The sequence below is a fragment of the Nomia melanderi genome, chromosome 3 (genome assembly GCF_051020985.1).
Source record: "Nomia melanderi isolate GNS246 chromosome 3, iyNomMela1, whole genome shotgun sequence".
NCBI classification, from domain to species: domain Eukaryota; kingdom Metazoa; phylum Arthropoda; class Insecta; order Hymenoptera; family Halictidae; genus Nomia; species Nomia melanderi.
Window position 1 is genome coordinate 1,054,286 of NC_135001.1, and position 19,972 is coordinate 1,074,257.

A 19,972-nucleotide genomic window follows, 5' to 3' on the forward strand; every position below is an offset into this window, starting at 1 on the left:
ATATTATTTTTATCTTACATTAGATTGAATTAAACAACCAGAATTTTACTTTTATACGTCTCTTTCTGTTATATAACCTCCACCATTCATAAACATTTTTCATTCGTCGAATGGGTTATCGAAACAAACCGTACGTTACAGATGTTATTCTTGGAAAAATCCACTTTCGAAATCACCGGGGGAAGCTATAATTCCATCCAATATGCTCAAATGAAAAAAAGAGAAACGGAAAAGGTGAACTGAAGAAAAACAAAATTGAAAATTAACATTTCTTTCTGGAAAAATTTCGTTTCTGAGATAATCAAGTTCGAGTAACGTACACAGATACATAAAAATGAATTATTATTGATTATATTATATAATTATTGATTATATTAAAAATTCCTTCCGACTCCCGACAAAGAAAAATTCCAAAAACGATGAAACTTTCGAACGCCACTATATAAAAGACAATGTTATTCTATCTTCTCCACTTTATCTAAAATATCTTCCTCTTTCATCACACATATTACGATCTCCGAAAATACAACACTTATTGCATGCATTCAACACGAAACCACAATTATCTCACTCATCCTTTCGTTCCTCCACAAGAAGAAGCGTCCTGTAGCTCTCGATTCTCCCTGATCCCTCTACACCTATGAACTCGATTCAAAGATCATTAACCCCTTAACGTACAATTTCCCTCGCTATATTCGTCTACCAAATTTAACCATCAATAATTCGCGAGTAAACAAACAAATTTCCTATTCATTGGAACCGAAAGTTTATTCCGAAACATTGAAAAGTAGCAAAGTCATTTGTCGCATCAACCTATGTACAAATAACATGGACTTCTAATAAATCGTCCCAAAAATCTTTACCACGAAAAGTAGCCATGAAGTTTCCACGAGTCTCACTCGTCATTGTACGACAAGGGGTTAAAGAATAATGAAAGTGTTCAAAAGTTTGTTACTATTGTTCATTATTTATTTCTGAAAAGATATGTATAATGATAGTGTTGATTTCTTCGTAGTATTCTCCAATGAAACCATTGAAAAGCAGCAAAGTCATTTGTCACTTCTAGCTATGTACAAATAACATGGACTTCCAATGAATCGTCTCAAAAATCTTTACCACGAGTCTCACTTATTATTACACGACAAAGGATTAATAGAACAGACAACAAAAGCTGCTGTAACAAAAGTGTTCTTTCTTTCCGACGCGATTTCTCATTCTCTCGGTGTTGCATACAGGGTGTTACCTCCAAAAGCGACGCACGATTTTTCACCCAATTGCAATCTGATAAAAAGTTTAACCGTTTCGGTCGTGGATATCATCAGATACCTTTTTATTAATCTATTGTACAATCTATTGTACACTCCATACCCTGCAACTCTCGTCTGAAATTTCTTTTCGTCAAATCGCTGCGAGTGGGTGAAAAATCGTGCGTCGCGTTCGAGGTACCACCCTGTACACGTTTATCGTAATTTCACACGCAACCGATCACAACATGCACTCCTCTCCTCTGCGTCCGTCTGCCCACCACCGTCGTTCTGTGCAACGAATTTCTACTCGTTTCCACGACCATCGCCCAGAATTCAATGGAACCTCGTTCCTTCTGTATTTCTCGTTTTTTCGCGTTTTCTTTAGAAAGAAACCCATTCGCGGGCGATCCAACGCTAATCGCCGCTGGTCGAACCGAGGATCGGGACTCGTGTATCTACGATACGACTCGTATCGATCGACTTTGTTACTGCATTGTTTTCTTTGATTATTCTATGAAAACGAATCGAGACAGGAATCTGTCTTCTCTGAAAATATGTCTGCTAGAGAATGATTCTTCTTAAGGTAGATGTGGATGACGAATGTGGATAATCGACGTGAACCAAGTTCCTTTTCTTACTGTTCCATCATTGTTTGTATCTATTGTTTGTTATATAACAAATGTATATAGTCGTACTGTGGAAGGTTTAACTCGAGTAGCAAGTTTTCGTGAAATGTCGATACAAGATCGTGTTCAAGACGAAATAAAATTAGACATGTAGTAATTAGTATAGTTTCGATCAGTGTATATCGGTGAATACGATGTACTATGAAGAATTAAATTTGGAAATAAGGTTGTTTTATATTTTCATTAAATTATGAATCGTGTGATTGTCATTGAATCAGGGTGAGAAATTAATAGGGCTGTTGTATGGAAACAATTGGAAATCTTTTCAATGGTAAAGTAACAATGGGAAATGTGTTGGAAAATTTCTTAAGGATAATTTTCTATTAACTCCTTACTTTACAATATCGTGTCAGGCACGAGGAGATTTCTAATATGGTTTAATAAACATAAATTCATTGAGTTGTGTTAAGTTTAAGTGAAACGTTATTGTTCTTGTAAACAATTTGTATGATTATAAATCTAGACATAGAAAGAGCATGGAATATTTTCTTCTACTAGTGCATTATCAACCCATTTGCATCATACGGAAAAGTGAAAAATTGGTCCTCACCACCATAAATATTTCAATTGCATCAAAATAAAAATGGTTTGGAACGTATAAAAAGGTAAATTCCTATATAGCCACACAGCAATTATTGCACTGATAAAATGTATCTTTCCCTTTTTTTTGTGATATACAAATTACACAACGGTGGCGCGCATATGTGCGTTTATGATGCAAATGGGTTAACGATGAATAGTTTTAATAAATGCAGCTACGAAATTGAATCGTCAGGCAACGGGCTAAAATGTTGAAGAAGTATTTTCTCTTCCATTTTCATTCTCACGTTAGGGCAGAGAAACTAGGCTTCGGCGAGCAAACCAGCTGAATACGACAAGTAATCAAGCAGTTTTTGAGGTTAAAAAGTTATTCGGAGAATAGAGGCTCATGAAGCGGAGGGTTTCGCGAAAGAATCGCACCTTTTCCATTTTACAGAAGTACTATTTGGAGACGTTTCCATCGCTACTTGCAAGGAATACTAAAAAATTGAAATGTTTCGAAGAGTTCATAGTAAAAATCACTATACGTATCATGAGAAATTGTTATTTTCATATTTGTGAATCGTTTCGAAACGAAATTTATTCGAAACGAACGATTTTTAGTGTCGTGGAAACGAAGGGAAAATAAATCAGATGATTTTTAATTGGAAAGTGTAGTTAAATGAACACGGAGAACGAAGGAAAAAATATTCGAAGATCAAAAATATTAAATATTAAAAGGTATAAATACTTAAAGGTAAGAATTCAATATAACAATCCAATATATTAACATAATTTTTGTTAAAGAAAAAAATTGTTTAAAACCTGCATTTTTCCAACATTTGTTAATATGAAAATGATTTCTCAGTGAGAATCCTGAAGTATTACAAACATAGCTACGTAATATTCCATTAATTACTTGAATATGTACTGTAAAAACAGTACTTGATTAAAAAAAATTGTTAAACGTATTAGATTTCAACTAAGATCTATGATTTCCGTATAATTCATACGTTTTCTAAGTATTCAACTCTAAAAATAAGTTTATATCGTTGATTTCCTTCGAATTCTCAAACTTCCTGAATTATTTCTCAATTTTAATCGTTCTCTCGATTTCTAATTAATCTCCTCTGCTAGATAAATCCAACGTGTCTGATACATTTGGATCGTACAGTGGTAATGATCCTTGAGCATCATCGCGTGCCGTGGTTTCTTTGGCCTGCTAGATTTATCGGGCAATAAATTGCAGCTGCATTTAAATACATCAGCCAGACGCATGGGAAATTCGTGTCAGAAACGATACATCGCACATAGCGCGGAGCTAGATATACACAACGTTTCGGAATACTAAATCCGACTAACTTTAGGTAACCGAAAGTTTTATCTCCATTTCGATTCCCGCAACTGTATTCCAACTTTCAAAAGCAATTTCGTTGGAGAGATAATTTGCGAATGTTTATAAAAACACATCGATACACCATCGTTTAAAAGGAATCGTCAGATGTTTAAAATGTTGACAAATTTCTGGCACTAGGTGTAGTGCCTTTGCATGGGAAAGTTATTTAGATGTTTATTTTTCAGGGAATAGACATTTAACTTTGCACTGTATTATATAAAAAGGAATTGTGCGATGTTTACAATGTTTACAAATTTCTAGCACTAAATATGGCGCGTTTGCATGGAAAAGTTATTTAGAATGTTTATTTTTCAGCGAATAGACATTAAACTTTGCACTGTATTATATAAAAAGGAATTGTACGATGTTTACAATGTTTACAAATTTCTAGTACTAGGTATGATGCTTTTGCATGGGAAAGTTATGTAGAATGTTTATTTTTCAGCGACTAAACATTAAACTTTGCACTGTACTATATTAGACTGGCTCTTGAAGACACTTATGGGGTATAAATGTGTAAAGTTCCGCAGTTTAGCGACATAATTTAGTGCAGAGTTGCTTTAACACTAGAACTAGCAGATGGGTTCACCCATTCATAATTTCTTCTTTTTGCAACATTAGAAAGACAACAGACATTTTTCTGATAAATCGATAAAGAAATTGATCTAGCAATAATCAAGATAGATTGTAGATCAATTAAAGTCTCAATAGATGCATTCTTGAAGTTTCTATAGAGGAATTTAAAAAAATCTATTTAACTCGGTTGTTTTACTGTTAAATAGTTTGCTCCAATTCTTTCACGAATTAGAACATTCATAAAGTTCGTGGGGTAAGGTTAGAAAATTATTGATTTTTGCGTTTCAATCTATAAGTTAGTTACTCTAACTATGTGCTTTGTGTGTTCATGACTTAAAACAGCCTAATTAACAGAGGAAATATCACGAAATATGTATACAAGAAATTGTCAACCACCTTCTCTTCTGTATATATATATTTCAATCTTCATTTTCTTTCTTCGCATCATTCGCTTTTTTGAAATAAGTCCTTTATCGAACATTAACGCCATCAAACACGAACATTCCAATAAAAAAGACCGAGATAATTGAGTTTGCAAACTCATTTTTGCTTTTACGAATGCGCCGTAACTTCATTTTAACAATTCAACGGATGCGAGCACTTTATAAACTGGCTTTCATAATTTCCGGTGGCTCATTTAAAAGTGATGTTTCATTCGTGAAACGAGTTTTTAGTTTTTGCTTTATATCGACGTTATATTACGTTTCTTTTGTTGCTCTTCTAGTATACATGAATACATTCTTTTACCAAATTAAAAGCTAGATCCAATAACCTTGTACAAAATTTGCCAAGACAAAATTCAATGAGCCACGTGAAAGACCTTCGAAGTACAAATGTAATTTTTAAACGTTTATTTTACTTCATTTGTGTGATAAACTATATTTTAAACAATATTTGAAACATTTTCCCTCTAAACTGTGCTCACCTCTGATACTCTCAATCGACGTTCAAACTTTACAAACTTTGATGTTCTCGTAAAAGATTTTTAAAATACAAATACAAGTTTTAAATTATTATTATACTTCACTTGTGTGATATGCTATATTTTAAACAATATTCAAAACACTTTTCCTCGGAACTGTCTAGCTCTGGATACTCTCCATCGACGTTCGAATTTTACAAACTTTTATGCTCTCGTAAAAGATTTTTCAAAAATTTCAAATATAAATACAAATTTTAAATTACTATTTTACTTGAATTAGGTGGCATCCTATATTTTACACAATATTCGAAACACTTTCTCTGTAAACCGTGGCCTAGCTTCTGTATACTCTCCATCGACGTTTGAACTTTCGAAACTTTTATGTTCTCGTGATTGCTTCGGGGATCCATCAAAGTTTTTAATCTTCGAACGATATATCTTATTCTGATCACTCCTTTGCCCTGCGAACTCGTTGCGTAACTGTGTATTGAAGCAGAGCAACCGAACAGAAGAAACGGCCGAAGTTTCTCAGATTTCTAGAGTGGTAAACTATCCCCGATACTCTCACGCACCTGGTTAAACCTGTGCTACCCTTGAAGACTCGAGGAACTTGTCAGGAGAATGGCTACGAAGAGTTTCGAGTGCTTGACTTTTGATTAATGTTTCCAGCTGGTATGCTCTTATTGCGTCCGACTAGAAACCGTAACGTCGACGAAGTAATTAAATACTTCAGGTTAGAACTTGCCGCCAGCCTCTCTCGATTTCCGCTCAATCCTTGAATTCCGAAGTGGAATGGATTCGATTTCGGATTACCGACGCTTCTATCAATTTACCAGTAACATCAATTTATGAAATTATATTCTGTAGTAAAAAGATAGCATGTTTTTTTTTTAAATATTTAACACGAAACGTACCGTAACCGGTCAAATGATCGGTTATAAAATTATAATTTTAATTTAAATCGGTTATAATTTTACATCAATTCTCATACCACTCGATTAATCAGAGAGTTCTTCAATTTTTGCCTTTCGTTTTGTTTCGGTTTGTAAGAATAATTTATCATCCAACTTGTTTACCTTTACTTTATAACGAATTATTTAACATAGTCTACAAAATTTAACTATTTTTTCTTACTAAAATTTACATCATTGTGTTCAGGAAGGTCTATAGAACAATACTGTGTAGGAAAAGTTTTAAAAATTTCCATAATTAAGACACAGTAAAGGTTGTAAGCTGAAAAATCGAGTTTTTTTCAAAATTGATTTTCTTAAAACTGAGTGTTGGAGAAAAACGAATTGCATATAATTCAACGTGAGAAATACTATTTAAGTCACCTATTAAACTTTGTGTAACAAAAATCAAGAGCGCATCTATCGAGACTTTAATGAATTTGCAATTCAGTTTACGTATTGCTAAATTAACTTCTTCAATCATTTCCTAGGGAAACGTCTGTTATCTATTTAACGATTGCAAAAAGAAGAAATCTTTTACTAAAACTACCGAGCAGTTAGGTTGACTTCAAAATTCCTCTATAGAAACTCCAAGAGCGTACCTATAAATCTTTAATTGATTTATAATTCAGTCGTCGAAGAATTTAAAAAATCAACTTACACATTTCTAACACTCTCGCTGCCATAATCCCATGGAAGCGGAGCGTTGAAATGAGATTGTTACTATAACAATAACACAATAATGTAACCCGACTGCATCGTGTTCAACTAAATTTCTCCCACACTTCGAAACTTTATCGCGGTGTCCGAGACCTCAGATCTGTTCTTACGTTATGACAGTTACGCCATTGCTAGAAGCTTGGAAAGCGCTTTCCTTGCAAAGTGTCGGATTCCTGAACCTTTCATCCTGTTTATTCTTGTTACTACGCTTGCCTCGAGACTTCGTGCGGGCCAAGTTGCCAGCCAGATCTCCGCGAGCTCTCAATCTTTCAACCGTTGAATTAAATGATAAATTCGCTGCAATATGCAGAGAGTAATCCAGAGGCAAAGAAAGGAATATACACTCTAGAACTTCTATGATACACAAAATTCCTGTCTATTTGGAGTACGCTTGGACGATAGATGGAAATGTCAAGTGTACTGCAAAACGCAACAATAAAGTCATTTGTGACATACTAAAAAAATCGAATACATCTTTTATATTTGTATATTATTGTCCTCAATTTTGTATTCTATATTAAATCTGATAAAATATGTAATATCTGTGTAGCATGTCTATTTTCAGAGATTTCCAGCGAACTTCGACACTTTCCAGAATTTATATACAAATATAATTGTTAGAACAGCTCTTATTTGAAATTAACTCTCACCTTCGACTTCGTTTCGATATCTATATTTTTATAGTGAAATATAGAGGAAATTTAAATCCTTTTCGATATTGTGCATTCGAAAATCAGAGAATAATGGAGAAAAGCTGCTGAATATCAGAGAACTAAAATGATTAAACTTTGCTAGATGTTATCGTCTTAGAAAATAAACTAAACTAAAACTAAAAACTGCACCAAAGAAACTAAACTAAAGAAACTAAATTAAGGAAATTAAGGTAAACAAACTAAACTAGAGAACTACCGGATGGGTCAAAATCCATTTTCATCCATTTTCGATCTCTACTTTCGCAACAATGGGAAAGGCACAGACGATTTTCTCAGAAATTATTCAATCACTTGATTCAAAGAAATATAAACTAGAATACAAGGAAATTGACAGCTCAATAAATGAATTTTTCTAAGTTTCATAAGGAAATCCAGAACAATCAATTTTACTGATTGGCAGTTCCAGTGTTAAAGACTTCGAACAACGTTAAACTCAAGAATCAGAAAAACAGTGTTTTTTCTTCTAAACGGCGAACAGTTAGCCGCATCAGAAACGAAATGTGCAAGAAACTTGTCAAGATGCCCGAGATACGTTGCACACGTTTCTATCGCGGGCATCATGTGCACGCGAGGACGCGTCTGTGGCTGGGAAACTTGTTCCATCGGGAGAAAGGTGGAAAGCTAAAAAGCCAAGTTACAAGGTTGAAACTTTGTGGTCGAAGTAAAAACCCACGTTGCGCGCGTGGCGAATATTCGTAAAACCGGAAGAGCTGGCTTGTGCGTTCCCAGAAGCTGTTTCCAGAGGAATTTCAGTGGTTGGAGCCGCGGATGTCTACGGAGTTGCATTCGAAAACAAAATTAACTGACGCGCAATACCAATTAACATTTGATGTTTCTTTGATACCAATTTCAAAGTTCAGTTTGAGATGTCTCGAAACATTTGTTTAAGTTCCAGGTTTACAGTGTTGTTTCTATTGCGTTGAAATCCGTCGAACTATTCCAGTTACGATTCTTCACTCTTTGGGGCACACAATTTTAGAGAAGAAAACAACCCAACTTACACAGAATTCACTGCATTAGACAATCCGACAACCTTAATTTTTAGGTAACCGAAAGTTTTATCTCCATTTTGATTCCTGCAACTGTATTCCAACTTTCAGAAGCAATTTCGTTGGAGAGATAATTTGCGAATGTTTATAAAAACACATCGATACACCATCGTTTAAAAGGAATCGTCAGATGTTTAAAATGTTGACAAATTTCTGGCACTAGGTGTAGTGCCTAAAAGTTATTTAGAATGTTTATTTTTCAGCGAATAGACATTAAACTTTGCACTGTACTATATATTAGACTAGCCCTTGAAGACACTTAAGGGATATAAATGTATAAAGTTCTGCAGTTTAGCGACATAATTCAGCGCAGAGTTGCTTTAACACTAGAACTAGATGGGTTCGCCCATTCATAATTTCTTCCTTTTGCAATTATTAGAAAGATTACAGATATTTCTCTGAGAAATCGATAAAGAAATTGATTTCGTCAACAGTCCCAACAGTTTACTAACGCGTTTCGACTTGTATAATCTTTTATTCTCACTTATCTCACTTATCACTGTATCTTTAGTTCATAGCATTTCCAACTGGAGGAGAAGCTTTAAATAAAATATTAAACTGTATGTCTGAGTGACTTCGACTTGTAGGTTAACATGTACACCATACATAGAAAGCTAACCAAAGGTTGGTACAGTATTTAACCCATCGAACCCCAAAGAGTTAAAGGGAAACTTTCAACATCTCTAATGCAATTTACAGTTTACAATTTGTTTAGAAGCGACATTTAGGAAATTATCATAAGAATACGATAAGACTTACGATGAGGATCGTAAGTAGAATAGCAAATTGCTGAATTTGATTAGCGAAAGGGTGAATTTGACATAGGAAAGGGTGAATTTCGAGTGCGAAACCAATAATTCAAGAGAGTTCAGTTTATCAGGTAGAATTGTTGGTTCCCCAGATGAACTGTCAGTTACACGACACTCCACATACCACCTATACATTATACATCGGATGCACACCAAGTACGTTTAGCTAGCATTTCGGAACAATAAATTGACATCCACGATTGAAACTACTTCTGAACTGAACTGCATTCCGACTAACAATAAGCTTTCAAAGCTGCAAGCTGCAGCGAGATTCGTGCCATTCGCGATACGGCCATCTAACTCCTCTGCAGTTGTTTACAAGTTCTCGAAGATCCTCCTGGAGTCGATCACTCGATGAGAACGCTCTAGCATCCCATCGTCTTTGTCGAAACATAGTGCTAATCCTAGAAAACTTAGGAAACATCGATCTGTAGTTTCATTGTTTGCAAACTGCGAGTATTTTTCGTTTTAACACATTGTATACGGAGATGTTTATATTCATACCATTTTCACGTACCATTAAGTACTAGTAAATAAATGTTACTTATTTCATTAACATTTTCTGTTGAAAGTAAAAGCTTCATTCCGTTCACGTATAATTGCAAGCACATTTCTATTTTCAACGAATGATCCATCCATTTTGAATTCTGAATAAGTTCATTGTAATTGATGTAAGTTGACACGAGCAAAATGATATTTAACTTGTTAATTAGCAATGTTTCTTGTTGCTTATATATTTCAGTGGGTGATACTTAGTTCCAACAATTTATTGCATAAAGAATTGTTTAGTTATTTAACTCTAAGAAATGCTATATCATTAAATGATTGAGAACATCTATTTTGACAATGATTACCAAGTATTTTCTGAATTTTTATAATATTCCTCAAAATATCTCGAACTAATATATGACGTTTAATTACAGTATTTTCAGGCGAAATCTTTCAAAGCTTGATATATTTTTAAATCTTCATATCTAAAGCTTCAAGTATCTTTGAAACGTCGAAGGAAAAAAGGACGATCTCTAATATTAATCCCTCGGTGCTCTTAACTTAACTGGAAACATATATTGCATCGTGCTGCCAGCCTCAAAGAAATAAGGAAACAGAAACTAGTCATTTTAACTGGCACGGTATTTGTAGTGTTAACCCTTTGCGGACGGAGGTTCTCTGAAATAGACAAAACCCTTAACAGATGAAGCTAAATTGTATATCAATTACTTGAACAATAGAAAAATAGGAAATTACGCACTGATCTCTTGCTATTCGAGTAATTAAGTCATTTGTTTACGACTTAGTCTTCCAAATATGAAAATTTCATCTCGTCGAAATGTCAACATTCGCCTGCAAAGGGTTGAAGTCTTTATTCTAGAAGAAAAATTCCAGAAACAATTTGGCCCGGCACTTTTGAACATTGCTGTATATCTTACGATACAGAGTTAATGGAAGCGAACTACAACTAGCGATGGATCTTGTGCTTTGTAGCCTCAAGCTAGACAATAAGCTCGAATCCTCGTAACACTGTCTTCGACCCTCCGCTCCTTGCAACCGCAGGATCACGAGAGATCAAGCATCGGATGACAATTTAAATACTCTCAATAATTCAGACAATTTCAATACAGTTCAATGAGAACTTAGAGTTTAATACTTTTTTGTATGGAACAATAATATTACTATTATGTTGAGATTCGTCTCATTGGTCACATTTCACCGACTAAATTTGGTTATATTCTTATTGAGACATTTTTGGAAATTCAGTATGTGGTATTCGGATACTTAATACGTTGAATACCATACGATTTCGTAGAACAAAATAGGGAAACTGGGAAACATATTTGATGATTAGAAGAATTGTCAATTTCATTTGACTATGTTTCCTCTAAGAAAATCGGTGAATTTTAAAACAGCATTTCATTTGACTGAGTTCGATGATGATTGGAAGGGAAGGTTAATGGATGTGGTAGGTGAACAGTTTCTATTTCCATTATTCTGATCGAGGTTTAATACACGTTATGTAGAATTGAATAGTAATGATAAAAATTGAAGAAATTGTGTATCTAAAATCTTTGAACATATGTACACGTCGAATCCACACTGTCGTATCCCTGACTCGTCGATGTTTCGTCAGACAACGCTAATTGACAAAAGTTAACACTTTACCTATCTTCTGTCACTTAATAGTCGTTTAAAAACGAAAATTGGTTAATCTATTATTTACTAGCGATACCACTAGTTACCATTATGAACCAATGAGTCCACTGAAGCAACATAATGCAACGTAACTATATTTCGTGATTCTTATTGAAAGGAAAATTATCACGTTCCTCTTCGATAATGCATAAAATCCATAATCAAATTGTAACAATTGATTTCTATGCATATTAGTAAAACATCAGTATCAGTAAAACGAATTTTGGTTGAAATTTATTTCACGTGTCACTTGAATATTTTCACTGATTCAAAATTAAACTATAAGTTACTAAACTAACAAGTTAATAACCTTCTCGTAGGTAAAGTGTTAAGAATATACTCCTCCATTGAAATACACCATCACTCGACGCGTAGAGAAAACATGGCGTACCAGTTCAAACTACTGTTACTATCTACAGGCGATATCTTTTCACGTTTCCATCGAACTGAAGGTACAAGTGCGGCAAAGGGACACAGAGCGCAGTTTAACGAAGTCGGAAAATCAGTACAATGAGAAGAAGTGAGACAGACACAGTCCTCCGAGTATCGAGGGTCAAGATATGCGACTTCAAAGCGATGCCGCGCGCGTCAAATATAAACATTCAATAAAGAAAATATCAATTTCATTAATTTTAATCTTACATGCTCGAATGTGAAGCCAGTAGATTGTTGAGATCGTTGTGATTAAAGTAAGTCCAAGCACGGTGTGAATCGGACTAGTTTCACCGACTTCGTGTAATTAACAGAATTAAAGCTTCACTTCGATGAAATCGATCAAACTAAGCCCATTTAAATCGTATATAAACTTATTCTAACCATAATAATCTCAACAATCCACTGGCACTACGAGAAAGTAAGATCGAAATTAATGAAATTCATATTTCCTTTATTGCATGTTAACATTCGACAATTCTTCTCATTATACTCATTCTCGTTTGTCAAACTGTGCATCGTGACCCCTTGCCGCCCTTCAGTTAGATGAAAATATGAAAAGATATCGTTCATAGACAGTACCATCCGTTGCAGTGAACCTGGCACTCTCGTCTGAGTGGTAAGATTCGAAGGCTCACGCCTGATTGGCTGACGCGCTCACGCCCACCAATCGGGTGGCGCGGCGAGCCATTCCCCCACTCACGATTAGATCTCTCGGAGCAACTGTCTCCGCCCTGTGACGTTACGAGTGCCAGGTTCCAAGCAACTGACGATACGTCAGATCAGACACATTTACAGTATAATAGAGAATGAAAAGATGAGAAATCAGGTTAACTCACCGCGTTCCTGTGTGGCCATTCGATCGTCTGCCACTGCTTTCCTCGTCCTCGTCGTCTTCGTCGTCCCTCGAGGTCGCCAATGAGTGGGGAACAGAAGAGGGAGCACTGCTACCGGAATCGGGCCCTGGGCCCATCCTCGAACCGGAAGCACCGCTGTAGCCCGCCGAAGACGCCGACAGACCACCCCCTCCCTGGCCCTCCTCGTTCTCCGCGCGATCCACCTGGAACCAGCAGTAACAGAACTTCGTTAGAAGTATCTAGAATACTAAAACTACCTAGCAGTTAGACTGACTTTTCGAAATTTCTCTACAGAAACTGAAAGATTTTCTTCGAACTGTGGACGATGAAGAAATACTATTAAGGTCACCTAATAAACTTTTTATAACAAAAATCAAGGGTGCATCTATTGAGACATTAATTGATTTCCGATTCAGTTTACGTATTGCTAAATCAATTTCTTTAATAATTTCCTAGGGAAAAGTCTATTATATATTTAACAATTACAAAAGGAAGACACCTTTTAACACTAAAACTATCGAGCAGTTAAATTGACTTCGAAATTCCTACATAGAAACTGTAAATGTGCATCTATTGAAACTTTAATCGATTTGCAATTCAATTTACGTGTTGCTAAATCAATGTCTTCAATCATTTCTGAAATAAACATCTGTTATCTTTTTAATAATTGCGACAAGAGATCAGGAATGAGTCATTTCGGCTCGTCTGGTAGTTTTAGTGTTAATGAGGTTCGACATTGTCCTTTATAAGTTTAGAAGACTTGGAATAAATTAATAATAATGAGAATATAGGTAGTTGTATTTCATATTTATAAATTAAAGTTGACCTTGATACCTCTATAAATAATAATCTTAACTATTTCAGTGACAAGCGTTCTCCGGTTACACTACCTAAAAGTGGCAACCTATCACTCCGTAGAACAGAATAAAATTTCCTCATCTATTTTACTTCTAATCATTTATTTTCATTTCTGTTATTACCAGCTTGCAAATGAAAAAAACGAAACGTTCGCACTATTTACAATGTTTTCGTATAAAAATATGAAAGCGTCATTCAGTTTCTGAATTGAAACGGAAGCTTCCGACCGGGTTCTCGCAAAAACCAGTATCACTCGAGCGATTAAAAAGCGATTCAGATATTTTCAATGTGTAACGAGCATTGCGTGAACAAAACTGAACTATTATTCATCTTTCTCTTACATTTCAGGTGTAATTTCGAAAATAAAACAGCAAAATGCCGTTTACTATGTGCAATAATATTTTCGCCGGCACTGGGAACGCTCCATAGTATTCCAGGCAATTTAACATCGCGGAGTTCTATGTTCAATTACGGCACAGAAGGTTATTTTACGCATCGACTGAACCGAATGAGTACATCTACTATTGCGGGGAGACCTTTTTTCGTTTTCCTTCCCACGGTGATACGACGCCACTCTTTCAACCGTACTTTAAAAGTGGCAAAATTGAATTTAGAAATCTAGGAATGTGTTCGAATTTCATTGCTCAAGGTTCTCACTGTCTACCTTCGTATTCCAGATAGCTAAATAAAAACGTATTGCCGATAAAAAGGTTGACAATCAACGATAAGTACTTCTCTTAAAAAAAGATTTTCAACAGTTAACACTGTTTCTAGCGAAAGTGTCGAAAGACTCAATTATTTGCGAAGTGATGGGAGTTACAGTATATAATTTATCATACATACATTATAGTTTATTAACATACGATATTCATTAATGGAACGTATTTGTGATTGAAATATTTCATTCGTGGAGATATTAATCCATAACACATTAATTACACCTTGAGCTAGACAAATGTTAAACTAGTTGAACTGTTTCAAGATCTTATAAAATTCCATCAAGAGTTATTTGGCTGCACATTTCTCGAGGAAAGAAACATCCTCGTATTTCCGGTGAAGTAGCCCATAAAATACTTTCCAGCGAAATATGTTTCACATATAGTTACAGGGAAGAAACGTCCTCGTATAGCAGAAAAATTAACTCCTTGTCTATTTCTGAAGTAAACTATAATTAGAAGTTCGATCGTCGATTAACGTAGAGCATCGAGAATAATCAGCATTTATCGTAAACAAGTTCAAATAGCATCGTCATTTTATTTTAACGAGAATCCACGTCAATATAGAAGCGCAAAGTGACTTTTTTCATCGATTTAACATCGGCGATTAATCTGGCGCGTGAGATACGCGTGAAACATGTGACAATTTGCAGAACAAAGGGGCCACTTGTAGTGCAGAAGCGATTCGGGTTGTTGCACGACAGAAAAATCGCTTGCAAATTGTGAATTAGATAAATAAAGAAGTAATACGTATTGGATGAATGTGGGGAATAGTTTATTTGAATATTTTGCAAGCATAATAAGTGGGTTTTACGAAAATAATGTACAAGTTTTGGGAGAAAGTGAAAAATTAGCTGTTAAATACAATGCGAATTACATCAATGATTTAATTACTTTATACAGGAATGCAAACTACGTCAATAATTTAATTACTTTATACAGGAAACAGAGCTAATAATGTAATTGAAATGATTAAATATATTTATTCTGTTTATTACTTTACACTGTGTACGTGATAATAATAAAAAAGCAGCGCCGGTAAGTTAACTATTAGTATTACGGTATCAGGTACATTACAAGTGAGATTAAATCAATTCATTCTATTACACAATTAATTCGCTAATCCATTTAGTGGCCAATCTCTGTTCGATCAAAGATATGAGAAGCTAATTGTGCGGTAGGAGATTAAATTAAATTAATCGGTTTCACGGGACAACCGCCGGGATTTCTACAATTAATATCTGATATATTAATTATATGCTTCGTACTGAATCAGTTATGAAATGAACGTTTTGCCTCTCGACTATAAATTAATGTCATGCATCTATTGAATAAATTTCAATTGATTCTTACGGCTCTCGAGTTTCTAACGAAAGTTTCAAGCGAGAAAGTAAAATTCCAAAACTAGAATAAAAGTAAAAGAAACGTTTAAAGTTAAATCGAGTTGAAAATATAAACTGTATTCTAATCGTATTATTATATGTAATAAAAACAAATATCACACTGAAAAATGAAAGTTACTTAACATAAAAGACCATCTTTTAAGAATTATTCTTCTCGCGTCATAAACTTAAGGTGTCTGATTAATTTCATCAGAAAAGCTTCGAGATATTCCGTTAATTATTTTCTAACGAACGGTCTTTTCCTTGAATATCTTTCTCATTGCGAAGCAAGAATAATTCAATTGTTTCCTCGGGAAAAAACTCAGATTAAGAATAAATTACAATCGTTCCGATTCGTTGAAAAATCGTCACGCTTAAAAGTCGTTCGCAAACTTCCCGAGTGTCTCATTAAATCCGCCATTTAATGCGGACGACTATTTCGTCGAATCTTTAAGGAAAGTGAATACAAACAGAAGCAAAAAGTGTACTTAAGTAAAAGCGTTCGGAGGCCAGAGTACTCGAAACTCGATATGCTAAATTCACATGCTACAACGTGAATCGAAACAAATTCTCAACGTATATATTTGTTCTAAAAACTACATGATAATTAAAATCTTCAAATAATCATTGTTTAACACTAAAGCTGCCAAACGGGTCAAAATGACCCATTCTTGATTTTTTCTTTTTGTGATTATTAAAAAGATAATAGATGCTTTTCTGAGAAATGATTGAGGAATTTGATTTAGCAATACCCAAACTGAATTGTAAATTAGACAGTCACGATAGATGCGCTCTTGGAATTTCTATAGAGGAATTTCAATAAGTCGATTTCAGTGTTAATTCAATGGACTGTAATTCGATTTGGTTGGTGATCACCAATAACCCTCATAGCATTCAACGTGTTAAAAACAGTTCGTGTAAAACTAGAAATAAACAACACCAGTGAAACTAATAGATTACAAAATAATGCTTTCAAGCTGGTTAGAGTGTTTCAGTTGGATCGTAACCTAATGAAACTAATAGATTACAAAATAACGCTTTCAAGCTGGTTAGAGTGTTTCAATTTGATCGTAACTTTTCAACATTCTTCTACGCTTTTTACGCGTCGAAGGTTCTCCTTTTGAGATCAGGCTAAGATCTTCGCTCCCTGGGGCTCTGGAGATGACGTAACGTATCGATAAGTTACTCTGCGTCTTCTTTTTTGCTGCCTGCAAACTCGGCCTCTGAATTCGCCCCCTCGCCGTAAAACGGCAACTCAATTTACCTTAATATCATCTAGATTGTAATTTAACTAATACTACTATGTATAATATTATTTTTACATCAGTCGGTAATTATGGCAGTATCTTAATACAAATCTTTTTATAACAGCAGATTTATTTGATGATTTTATGTGTAAAATCAGGTATATAAAATCTTATCGTTCCGGATCTTTTGCAACACGAGTGTCTCTATGAAGTTCCATTAATCTTCTCTTCTAAAGTTTTAATCTTTTACACAGTTCGATCAATTTTTCTTTTATTCTGAGATTTTGTAATGACTTTCTTTAAAACTATACAAAGTGTTGGAAGTATTAGGTAGTAACATGAAACGTTCGATTTCGGTTGATCGGTACTTTAATTTCTGTTTTAACAAAGAACATTGAAATTTGTTGACATATTTCGTATCTTGATGAAAAATATTAATTACTAAAGAATTCGTGTTCGTTTCAAGTTAATCATTTAAACCGGACATTCTACATGTTGTACCCTAATAATTTATAATTGAACCACCCAGTTCGAAATGAAATTTTACATGTACGGACCACGAATGCCACCTAAAATTTTATTGTCAATAAGAAGAAGAAAAACATTTTTTCATCCACTTTGCATTTTCATTCGTATGCAAATTCTAGGCTTCAGAACTGCCTGTCGCGAGACACCGCATATTTGCCTAGAAAGAATTCCATTTTTTTCTGCACGAACCTTGATTTATTAAATAAGATTTTTAACGTGTTTGTTACTTGCATCTTTTTTTTCAACTGTTCCCTTGCGACACGAACAATCGTGAGTTTGAAAATTGAAGTATTTGGATTATCTTAACTTTTAAATTTGGAATACTTATTTTTATATTCTACTCTTCGCTTTTATCAAGATCAATATCTACAGAGTTCTTTAAGTAGTTTCCTAACTTGGTTACTGTACTTTGTGTAACGCGTAAAAGCGAGTTGCACCATAAAATTTCTATTAACCCTCATCGAAAAATTCCGAGTCACTTATGATTTATCTCTTATATACTTTTACGTTCCACTAGACAGCCGATTTTATAGAATGTGTTGCAAAAATGACACTCACTACACTAAAAGGAGAATCGATTCTATTCGCAGCATGGAATATTGTTTGATTAACTCTTGATTCACCGACGTTTCTTCTACACTTTATTCTATTGTTCCTAGAAAACTACATGCTCGAACTATATTGACTTAAATTTCAAGATCAATGAATTATAACGTGCTTTCGCATAATTGTACCAATCAAAATCTACTTAAACTATTACTAAATAATGTTTAAAAAATTCAATATCGAATATACGGTCTCCATAAATCTAATGTTAACTTTCTATTAGAATATTCGTGTGTCTATTAAATTGTTTAATCATCTCCACTACTGAACATGTATAGAATCAATTGAGGAAATATTTTAGAAAGAATTCATTTAGAAGCTTGCAATTACCTATTCATTTGGAACTGTAGATTTGTAGAAACCAGACGATCTCAATGTAAAATTTATTTGATCGTCAGTCTCTGATGAAACGTCGTATCAACGTTTTCCATAAATCTAGTGTTAAGATTCGTGAAAAATTCACAGTGAAACCTGCGCTACAATTGATCAAGAAAATCGAAGAGAATGATAAGAATCGTTAGAAACGGAAATTCAAAGTAGAACAAAATTCACGAGGACCGTATGTTTCGCTACTCCAACATACTCGAAGTCGAAACCAATGGTGACCTCTTCTAAATTTCAGGTGACCGTCTTCCGCAGACTTCTCTACCGAAAGCATGGCACAATGGAAAGAACGGTGCGACACTGACACAGCATCCTTCGGGTGGAAAAAAATAAGTACGTAGCTGAAGTCAGAATACCACTTTCGCATGAATGAGAAGAAAATGCGTGTCTGTGTCTTGGTTGCCATTGTGAGGTGATAAAATTCAGAACACACCGTGTTCGAGGGAAGTACACTTCGAAAGAGAACTGTATGACAATGGGGAAAGACGAGACTGTTTCGGTAGAGTGAACATTCAGTTTGCGAGCTTAAATAAAAGCGTATGTTTTGAAGAAAGATTGTAGAAACGTCTTGGCTAAAGTTATACAATATGATTCGGAAGATAGGGAGATCGCTTCTCGTCCATTTACACTGAAATTCAACACATTGCGGACGACTGTCGACATTTCGAGATGAAATGTTCAGATTTGGAGGACTAAGTCGCAGACAAATGATTTAATTTCTCGAACAGCAAGAGATTAGCACGTAGTTTCGTATTTTCCTATTGTTTAAGCAATTGATATATAATTTAGCTTCATTTGTTAACACATTGCATACCGTTCTAAGATTAATGGAAACGATGATTTTTAGTAAATTAAAATGATCGCTTTGAAAATTCTATTGTTTTTGATCTGAGATCTTATCAAGACCACTATCTGGAGAGATAAAGTTCCATGGAATTGCGGATTGTTTCCTTTCGCTGGCTCGCTTTGCTCTGAATAAATTATCAGTTAGAATGGGGAACGTCGAGTCTCTGATCATGGGCTTATCTTCAGTTTGCTCATCTTACTAGTACGTAATGCGAGGACTCACTTTGTAAAGCTCGTTTTATCCGTAAAGCCGCTGCAATTCCAAGGCATATATTATGAAATTATTAGCGTCGGTCGTAATTAAAGTGCAGAGTTTTTGGCGAATAAATACACTTTATGAGA

At 34.6% G+C, this 19,972-nt stretch overlaps 1 protein-coding gene across 16 annotated transcripts in view; it reads right to left on the minus strand.

Annotated features, from left to right (window-relative positions):
• LOC116431829 (uncharacterized) overlaps nt 1-19,972 on the minus strand; it is a 223,503-nt gene that overhangs the window by 80,249 nt on the left and 123,282 nt on the right. For all 16 annotated transcript variants that reach the window (XM_076365716.1, XM_031987754.2, XM_076365719.1 and 13 more), the window contains one exon: nt 13,046-13,266. In XM_076365716.1, the coding sequence (XP_076221831.1) occupies nt 13,046-13,266 (221 nt within the window). The remainder of the gene's footprint in view (nt 1-13,045; nt 13,267-19,972) is intronic.